We start from the raw sequence: 10,800 nt of genomic DNA on the forward strand, positions 1-10,800 counted from the left end.
GCAGCCTGGGCGTCCGAGACCACATCCAAGAGACCCTGGGGGAGCTCCGTAAATGAAGACGAAATATCATCCATCAGAGCATGGATGTACCTCCCCAGAATGCACGTTGCGTTGGTGGCCTTCAACGCCAAACTGCATGACGAAAATATTTTCTTGGACTGCGCATCCAGTTTCTTGGAGTCTCTGTCTCCAGGCACCGTCGGGAAGGAACCAGGCGCTGACTTTGAGGAACAGGAGGCTTGCACCACCAAGCTCTCCGGCGTAGGGTGTCTAGAGAGAAAGCCAGGGTCAGATGGTGCAGCTCGATACCTCCTGGCCACAGCCCTATGAACGGCCGAGGAAGACACCGGCTTCTTCCACACCTCCAACACCGGATCCAGCAAAGCCTCATTAAATGGCAAGAGAGGCTCAGCTGCAGCAGAGGCCGGATGCAATACCTCTGTCAGCAAATTCTGCTTCGCCTCTGCCACCGGCAAAGGCAGGTCCAAAAAGCTCGCTGCCTTCCTCACCACAGCATGAAAGGAAGCAGCCTCCTCCGTATATTCCCCTGGAGATGAAAGGTCCCACTCAGGGGAAGTGTCCAGCCCACTGGCTGTATCCAGACCATGTAGTCCGTCTCCAGAGTCCTCAATCTCTCCCTCCTCTAAGACTCGCTGGTACTCCTGCTCTTCTAAAAGACGGAGAGCACGCCTCCTCGAATGAAGTCTCTCCTCGATACGCGGAGTCGACATGGCCTCCGCCGACGAACGGCGCCGATCTCCAGAAGCATCTGACGCCGCGTCCGGCGCCACAGGCAGCTTCGGCGCCGAGGTAGGAGCCGGAGGACGAGGTCTTGGAGCCGATGGACCAACCGGAGTCACAGGGCAAAATCCTGACTTCGACGGAAGGGCAACCTCCGGGGCCGAAACATCCGAAGCCACCGGAGCGGCCACCGACGCCGAGCCCACATTCCCAAAAGGGAGAAAGGGCATAAAGGGTGCCGGCCGAAGAGGCGCAGGATCACCCAACGAAAAGGCCAAAGGCCCCGAAGGACCAGCCGGAGCAGCTCCTGGAGCCATCTGCTGAAAGATGGTATACATCGCATTAAGAAAAGCGGTACTATCGGCTCCAGGAGTGGGAAAAACCGGATACTGGGGTGCCTGGATCGAGGGCGACCCCGACCTCGACGTCTGCGACGCCGGAGAAAACACAAGAGGCTGCACCACCTCAATCACTGACGCCTGACCAGGCGAAGTCGGTGACGCCGGAGAGGGCAACGGCGTCGATGAATGCGGCATGACCGTGGGGCTGACCTCCCAAGTCCTCCGACGCCGAGCCGAAGGTGACCTCGAACGAGACTCCTTGCTGGAATGACGTCGTGAGTCTCTACGGCGCCGGGAGTCTCGATGACGCCGGTGAGACCTTGGCGAAGAAGACTTCTTATGATGTTTCTCCTTCTTCTTTGACTTTGCCATCAATAACTTGGCCTCACGCTCTTTGAGGGCCTTCGGATTCATGTGTTGACATGAATCGCAAGTCGAGACGTCGTGGTCGGAGCTCAAACACCATAGACAGTCGGAGTGAGGATCTGTAACTGACATCTTGCCCCCACACTCTCGACAGGGCTTGAAACCCGACTTCCTCTGAGACATTATTACCGCAGAGAAGACTACGCAGCAGACAATACACTGTAACCACGAAGGTAACAGTAGCTCCCTCGAAGATAACCGTTTCGAATGCACGGAAAAAAGGGAACTGTCATCGGCACGTCGGCGAGGACCTCTTATTGCCTGTATGACGTCAGACGGCGTCGCGTGGGCTAGAGTGACGTCCTCGTCGACGTGCAGAGACTAGTAAGAAGATTTCCGTCGAATGCTGGCGCCATGGGAGTATTCATCAGGTGAGGAATCCACAGGTAGTTGTATCCATCAGAAAAGTCCTTTTGTGTAGTCAAGCAGCCCTTCTGACAAAAGTTTCAGTCTTGGTTCGAAAAGTGCTCTGTTAATCAGGGGGCTACAGCCCCTCTACTTATACTCAGAAATGCCTTTGTTCAGGGACTAACCTTAAGAGTGCCCTTTCAAGTGAAGCACAACACCATTTCCACCCAGCCCTGTCTCCAGACATCAGTAGGGGGTAATCAATCTATTGTGTGAGGGCAGGACACAGCCTATTCACATGTAAGGTGTGAACGACCCTCCCTCTCCCCAGCCCAGGAAGACTATCAGTATGCAGATACATTTTCTGCCCCACCGAGCCCCTCCTCTGCGATGGCTGTCTGGAAAGTATGCACCAAGTGGAGCTGTCACTCTGCCCCAGATGTGGATTGGAGTCAGGCTGCAAAGCACCAGAGTTATAAGCATAGAGAAATGCCCACTTTCTAAAAGTGGCATTTCTAAAATGGTAATAAAAATCTACCTACACCAATAAGCAGGATTTCTCACTACCATTCCAAACATACCAAACATGCCCATGCTATTCCTCATGGATCAGAAGATACCATTTAGACATATGTAGACATATGTAAGGGCATTTCCAAATCAATCCTATGAGTGGAGCACCACTCATGGTAGTGAGAAACTAAATATGCTGTTTGTCACTACTGGGACATGGAACACATAAAGAAATATGCCCTACCTTTTACATAAACAGCACCCTACCCATAGGGCTATCTAGGACCTACCGTAGGGGTGACTTAGGTGTGGTAAAAAGGAGTTTAGGCCTTGGCAAGGGGTTTGACTTGCCAAGTCAGTGTAGCAGTAAATGGCGTACGTAGGCCCTGCAGTGGCAGGCCTAAGACATGTTTGAAAAGCTACTTATGTGGATTGCGCAACCTGAGCTGCCCACTAGTAGCACTTAACTTACAGTCCCTGGGTATGGGTTATACCACTTTAGAAGGGACTTACCAGTAAATTAAAAAAGCCAAACAAGTGTAAGCCAATCATACCAAGTTTTAGGGGAGAGAACACATGCACTTTAGCACTGATTAGCAGTGGTAAAGTGCCCAGAGGCCTTTAGTCAACAAAAGAGGGTCAGGAAAGTAGGAGGAGAAAGGCAAAAAGTTTGGGGATAACCCTGCAGAAAGGGCTATTTTCAACCACAGGGTACCCATAGAGCACAATGGGGGTCATTCTAACCCTGGCGGTCCAAGACCGCCAGGGCTAAAATGACGGGGGCACCGCCAACAGGCTGGCGGTGCCCCGCTGGGCATTCTTACCGAGGCGGTTCGGCCGCGGTCAGAAGTGGAAAACCGGCGGTCTCCTGCCGGTTTTCCGCTGCCCAAATGAATCCTCCATGGCGGCGCAGCAAGCTGCGCCGCCATGGAGGATTCTGACACCCCATACCGCCATCCTGTTCCTGGCGGTTCTCCCGCCAGGAACAGGATGGCGGTATGGGGTGTCGCGGGGCCCCTGGGGGCCCCTGCAGTGCCCATGCCAATGGCATGGGCACTGCAGGGGCCCCCGTAAGAGGGCCCCAAAAAGAATTTCAGTGTCTGCTTTGCAGACACTGAAATTCGCGACGGGTGCAACTGCACCTGTCGCACCTTCCCACTCCGCCGGCTCAATTCTGAGCCGGCGTCCTCGTGGGAAGGTAGTTTTACACTTGGCTGGCGGGCGGCCTTTTGGCGGTCGCCCGCCAGCCCAGTGTAAAACACAGAATAGCCGCAGCGGTCTTCCGACCGCGGTGCGGTATTCTGGAGGGGGGAAGTCTGGCGGGCGGCCTCCGCCGCCCGCCAGACTTAGAATCACCCCCAATGTCTTTATCTGGTGAGATATCACAATGTTGGGGAAGACTACTCATTAATTTGATTCTGACCTCATTACCGCTATCTTCCTCTCTCCTTGGTGTTCTTCTCCATTTCTCATGCCACCCTTCCAGTACTTTGAGTCTGCCTACTAGTGGGATAAAGCACTATACAACTAAAAACGTAATATCTTAGTAGATCCAGAACTGGCAGCCAGTGTCTTATTAAGCTGAAATTGTAATTGTTCTCTTTACTGTTTTCTCTGTCTCTCAGCACAAGCCGGCAGAACAGACTGTCAGGCTATGGGGCGGGGGTCGCTTCTGTTGCACTACACTCCTTTGCCAGTAGTGGCAGCAGCCACAAAACCCTGGCCGTGGGCGTGCAAATGCGTATGTGTTTTTTCTTATTCACCGCTTAGGAGTTGAAGTTTATAACCACTGAAGTTATTGTGACATGATATCTCACCAAGCGTTGAGCGCTCTGAGGAACTGAAATGAAGGTTATTTTATAGGACACAGAGGCCAATGCTGTGTGACATTGAAATTTTATTGATCTGGTAGAGAGCACAGAGGCTAATGCTGTGTGAGACACAGAAAATGAATTGATCTTGTAGACAACACAGAGGCATAGTTTTATAGGTATTTTAATGAATGAGTGTAATAAAGAATGTGATCTAATACAACGTGCGAGGGCTGGGGCTTTTTACACACTTAAACTAGTCTGATCCAGGACACTAAAATGAAAATGAGTTGATATAGCACATACAGACTCATTTGTGTCTCATCACAAAAGTGCCAGGTTTAGCCGGAATGACATCACATAACCACCCTTTGACCCAATGACATCATAGGAAGTAACGTCATATGATCTTTGATGATGAATCCTCCCATGAAGTGATGTCACATGATCTTAATCCTAAAGGCACCACAGACACTAATATTGCTGAAGTTAAGAGGCTGTTAAACGCACAAATAAATAACAACACAACAGTTACTAATACAGACAAATGTTCATTTTATATACTCATTCTTATATGCAAAAGTATGTGTTTGTTGAAAAGGAGAATACAGTACCACAAACACTCAAAACATTGAGGAGTCAAATTATTTATTACACTGTCATGATATGATTGCTCCCATGTTCTATAACCAAAGCATAAAATGTGCTAGTAATTTACACAAAGACTAGCGAAAAGATTAAAAAAACAAACCATGGTGGTGTACTACTTGATTTAGACAATTTACTGAATGTGAACTGATATTAACTTAAATTATTACTTGGCATTTTTAATCATGTATTCAAAGCATAGATGAATTGTTTATTCACATACATCGTTTTCCATATGTTCCCAATATCCTACATCATCAACATCTTGTTTAATAAGTATACTTTTATTTAATTTTTAAATTTGATTTAGGAGAGTATACATTGCGCTCCTGTAATGATTTGCTTTACAGACAAAGGGACAGATTTACAAGAAACTGGTGCAGCACGGCGCGGAGCCAAAATTAGCAGCATGGAGCAGCGCCAGTTTTGAAACGCAGGGATGCGCCGTACTTACAAGAATACGGTGCACCCCTGCGTTTCCCCCTGCGCCGGTGTTAAATTAGGCAGCCTATGCCAACGCGTGCCTCCTTGCACCATAGTGCAAGGGTGTCTGCATTGAGGGGTGTGATTGTCTATGTGAGGGGAGGTGTCCCTTCCTGCACATAAACAATCATCCATGGCATTTTTCTTTTTCTATGTGTGCTGCACAATGCAGCACACATAGAAAAAGCAAAAAACGAGGAAGAACAAAAGTATTCCTCCTCGTTGTGCCATGCTAACACCACCCCTGGAGTGGCAATAGTTTCTGGCGCTGCCACAGATTAACGCCTTCTTGTAAATCTGGGGCAGCATTAAAAGCAATAGGTGTTGCGGTGGAACGCCCACTGCAACATCCATTGCACGCCCCACTGAAGCAGAAAACTGCATCGATGGGGCATATATTTACAAGGAGGCGTAAAGCCACAAAAAGTGACATTACACCTCCTTGTAAATATGGAGAAGTGGTTAGCGCCACCAGAGCGTCGCAAAAAGTGATACTCCGGTGGCACTAGGGCCTTGTAAACCTGGCCCAAAAAGTTTAATGCCTCAGGCCACAGTTGGAGCTGCGGAAAGTAAACAGTGCACATCACAGCACGGTTTACCTTCTGTTCTTGGCATTGCCTTTGCCATCACTGAAGCCAGAGGTCGCAAAGACGGTGCCAGGGGTCACAAGGGCAAGCCGGGGGCACAGCTGCCACTCCTCGTGCCCCCTCAATGACGTCCATGCAGAGACAATGGCTTGGCTCAATGGAGACCTTATTCATCACTAACCCTTTTGGTGTAGGTGTCTGCCAACGGCAGACACCTGCACCCCCTCGCCAGTGTGTCTGTCTGCCACTGGCCAACAATGCGGAAGGCTTTAAATGAACCTCTGGTGCTTGCACCAGATGTTTCCTTTAATGTTGATTAATGGTGGGGCTGAAATGGAATCCATTCCACTGGCCCCTGCCACGCACTTTTGCTGATGTCACAAACCCCCACGGGAGCAGAGACACAGCAGGTAAGAAAACTGCTCGAGCATCCAGCATGGTTTTCTCTGCCCACAATACCTCCCAAGGTTTTTGGAGGGCATTGTTTGAAAGGGGAGAGTCTACCCTTTCCAGCAATGCCTTTCACAAAGCATTTCTTGCTTGTGGAACGAGGACATGCTGCAATCCACGAGCAGGAATGCCACTAGACGATATCCCATTTCCCCTTGACAGGCGGAATATTCATTTGTCAAAGTTTGATTACCACTGGAGGGCGCAATCACACCCCCCCAAGGGGAAAACTGTTAGATAAACAATTGAGTGGCGGTCAGCCCTTTCTGCATGTGGGCCGAACCCTGTGGGGCATATATTTTTGTGGCCATAGAGATGTTTGCTTACCTCTGGGGTGTGCAATTGTGCCCCCCAAGGGAAAACAACCATTTCCGTGGCCACAAAAATGAAAATGACTGTGTAATGTAACTGGTGGTCATGTAAAGCGCACCAATACCTTCAGGTTCAGCTAGTGCTATATAAATAAAAAAAATAACTATGGGGTTCGGCCCTTTTTGCATAGGGGCCGGCCACCAGGATACATTTTTGTTTGGACTATTGAGATGTTTGCTATTCCCTGGGTGGTGCAATAGAGCCCTGTGATAAAACAGGGCTGATTGCAGAGGTCCCCTAACTTTTTCCCCCCATTTTTCACTTTGTGCTGGTGTTTTCCTGACTCTAATGGTGCCCTTGGTACTGCTAAGCAGTCCCAGTGCCTGTGCTCTCTGTAAAATTAGTATACAAATTAGGCTAATTATAATTGGCTATGTCAACCTACCTATAAGTCCCTAGTATATGGTAGGGCATGTAGTTTTAGGGACCCCAACATAGGTAGGTGCACTGCTGAGGTGCCCAGTGTCATTTTAAAGGCAGACCTGCCTTGCTGGCTGCTTTTAAACTAAAGTTATATGCAGATTCGACTTTGGATTTAAAAGTACTTCCAAAGTCTTAAACTACCTTATTTTTACATATAAGTCACCTCTAAGGTGTGCCCTCTGTGCCCCTAGGATTGGGTGCCATGTAACTATAAGCCGTGGTGAGGTAAAATAGCCAAATTAGTTTTCCTCTCGCTGTAGTGAATGGTCTCCATAGGCTAAAATGGGGAGACTTTATTTTAGTTAATAAAGTCCCCTTGAGTGTGAGATACCTTGAGTTTGGTATCAAAGTAATTGTTATATTAAATCCCACAACTCACAATTGTTGGATTTAATATAACTAGTTCAGGTAAAGAGTTTTAAAACTCTACCTGAAAGTTGTCGACTTCAGCTCTGTAGTGCCCTTCTCTGATTGGCCAGCCTCTGGCAGCTTGGCCAGGCTGCCTTGAAGAAGTGTGAAGTGGCCTGGGCTGAACACAAAGGATATGCCTAGGGGAGGAGATCTGCCTCAGCAGATGGGGAAGCAGGAAGGTGAGAGGGCGGCTAAACTGGTCTTCAATGGCAGGGAAGGACATTTGGAGCAGCCCAGCCCCTCCCTCGCATCCTGCAACCCCAGTCAATTAGGTGCCTTCTTGATTAGATTAAGAGGGGGGGGTGTTTAGGATTTTTAGCCACACCAGTGGGTGGGCTCAGCCAGATCTAACCTCCAAAAATCACTTTGAGATGTTGATTCCAGTGATTGGTTTCTGCCACAGTTCCCAGGAAGTGGTCATAAAAGGGGGAAGGAGCCTGCCTTTGATTGGATACCCAGGACCCCCTGGGTTTTCATCCAGGAGCGAGGATAAACATGGCAGAGCTGCACCCACATCTCAGATCCTTACAAGGAAGAACATCGTCAGAAGAAGGACTCCCCTGCCAGACCCCTGACCTGCACCTGGACACTGCACTCTGAAGGACTGCACCAGCTGCACACTTGGGCTTCACCACAAGAAGGACTGTGCCTGGCTTCAACTGGTTCAAGGAGGGACTCCTAGTTTGCTACAGGTGAAAAATAGCTTACCAGAGTCCTTTGCATCAAATCCTCAGATCAAGATTCTGGTTTGGCCCGGCCGAAGGCTTTTCATCCCGAAAAATCATCTATGCCGAATGTAGAAATCTTCACTGAGGTCTCCTGCGAAACGTATCCGAGGAAGGGCTCCAGGGAGGTCGGATCGGATTGGCGACTTCCTCCCGCTGAAGAAAATCTTAAAGAAAACGACTAAGTCTGAAGGTAGACTTTTGAACGAGGCCTCCCGCTTGCTGTAGCCGAGCAGGGCTCCATCGCTGTCGGCCTTAGACTTCTACTTTGCCCCGGTCGAGGTGCGACCAGATTGGCGCTATTCGTTTCTATGCGCTAAAAACCACGAATTCTTTAGAAATTCATATCTCCGGTTCCCCTTATCCGATTTTAATCGGTTTGGTGTCATTTTAAAGATAAAAATGTAATCTATTTTTATAAATTGGTGTTGGATTTTTATTGTGTTTAACTTATTTACTGTTCCATGATTTTTAAATGCTTTACACACTTTAAGCCTGGTTGCTCGTTGCCAAGCTACCAAGGGTTAAGCTGGGTTTAATTTATTGAGACCTAACTGGACCTTAGTAGAGGTTAGTGGCCTATTGCTAAGTGTAGGTGCTTACCTGCCCTTACCAATAATCCACTTTCCAACATGCCCCTATGGGATAGCAAACATCTCCAAATCCAAAAATTGAAAATGATTTTGTGTAATGTAACTGGTGGTCTTGTAAAGTGCACCAATACCTTAGGGTTGAGTTTATGCTAAATAAAGCTTTGATAAGGGAGATAGTGACTTCAGCACAACAGACCTTTCGTTCATGGCATGTTTAGGGAAAAACTGACATTTTTTGCAAAGCACATTTTCATATTTTTCCCCACAACCCCAAACGTAGCTACATTTTGCCTATTTCCTCGGTGTTCTCCACAGGAATAAACTATACCTGGGCACCTTTAGAATCAGATGCTAATTTGGCATAGATTCCTTAAGTGGACAAAACATTATGGAAGCCTAAGCGCAAACTACCCAAAGGGAGTTCAGCAAGGGGTGAGAGGGGCACAGGCATTTTAAGGGCCTAAGAAGAAACTGATGTTAACATGTATACACGATTTCCACTGCTTGACTTAAAAACAGAAGACTGTGTAAACTGTCCTTTAAAGGGGCAGGTGGTGTCGGGTAAAGGGTGCAGCGCTCCTAAAATCTGAAAAGGAGGGTACCGGCACTTCTCAGTACTGATACGATAATTTTAATAGGGGACTTACCAGCACTTCCCGGTGTCAAACAGGTACTCTTGGAAAGTGAGTACGTTTTTCCAAAGTTCCATTTCAAGACCTGGGATCAACACGCACGGCATGCTGCCTCGTAAAACGCGCAAGAACGGGTTAAATACGCACACAGACGACCCGACCCTTCCTGGGGCATGGAGACCCCTCGGGGGGGACCATCAGGCAGAGTACAGTTGGTACTGAACTCCCTGATGCTCGGTCCCGGGCAGTGCTTGAAATGCAAAAATAGAAGTTTATTTCTGAGAAGTGCCGGTACTCTCCAATTAAAAGTATTACGTTTCTTTTGAGAAGTGCAGGTACTCTCCATCTCAAAATAAAAAAGTGCCGGTACTCCGTACCGGACAGTACCGGCCCATTTAAAGCACTGGTCCCGGGGGAAGTCCGGCGCCGCAGAGGAGCGGAGCCCTCCCTAGAGACAGACCACCCTCCTGTGGGAAGGACTCGCCCAACGGACCAACGGAAGTACCGTTTTCCACAGGTGCAGGCGCGAGGCACGGAGTCCTCCTGAGGAGCAGAGCGCGGAGGACAGGCTGAGCTCGCGCCCGGCGGAAATATACCCGGAGTTACCGACACCCCCCCCCCCCCCCCCCCCCCCCCCCCCAACTCTGAGAAAGAAAGCCTCGGGTCCCCGCGCCCCTGAGTTACAGAGACCAACCCCCCAACCCTGAGAAAGAAAGCCTCGGGTCCCCGCGCCCGGAAGACGCGAGCCAGAGCAGCGGTCGTGGGTGGGAGATGGAAGGGGCGCAGACGGCTGGACTCACCGGCAGCAGGAAGCAGAGCCCCATCCACAGCGGCAGGTAGCAGGGGGACGCTCTCATGAGGCGAGCCATGCTGGGCGCCTGAGCGGCGAGTGAGGGAGGAGGGCCCGGGGACACCCGAGTCACACCCAGAGGCGGCCGCGGCGCCACCGACACCCCGCGCAGGAGTTCACTGGAGAATGATTGGCAGCGCCTCGAAGCATCAGACACGCAGAGTTCCAGTACTGTCCCAGTAAAAGTGCAGCAATCTCGCAGAAATGCGCCTCTACTGCCCTATTAACCCCTTCGCTGCCAGGCCTTCCCCCCTCAGGTGCCGAGCCTTATTTTGGCTGTTCGGGGCAGTTCGCGCTTGAGCCTTCATATCTTCTTGTCCACATAAGCTACCCACGCCAAATTTGCGTCAATTTTTTTCCCATCCTAGGGATTCTAAGGGTACCCAGACTTTGTGGGTTCCTAAGGAGATTAAGAAATTAGTCAAAATACAGCGAAAATGTAATAA

At 49.5% G+C, this 10,800-nt stretch overlaps 1 protein-coding gene across 1 annotated transcript in view; it reads right to left on the reverse strand.

Annotated features, from left to right (window-relative positions):
• LOC138267553 (NXPE family member 3-like) overlaps window positions 1–10,595 on the reverse strand; it is a 215,170-nt gene extending 204,575 nt beyond the window's left edge. The window contains exon 1 of the mRNA XM_069216601.1: window positions 10,305–10,595. Within this exon, the coding sequence (XP_069072702.1) occupies window positions 10,305–10,373 (69 nt within the window). The 5' untranslated portion in view covers window positions 10,374–10,595. The remainder of the gene's footprint in view (window positions 1–10,304) is intronic.
• Between the last annotated feature and the right edge of the window lie 205 nt (window positions 10,596–10,800).

Source organism: Pleurodeles waltl, chromosome 12 (assembly GCF_031143425.1).
Source record: "Pleurodeles waltl isolate 20211129_DDA chromosome 12, aPleWal1.hap1.20221129, whole genome shotgun sequence".
Taxonomy (NCBI): domain Eukaryota; kingdom Metazoa; phylum Chordata; class Amphibia; order Caudata; family Salamandridae; genus Pleurodeles; species Pleurodeles waltl.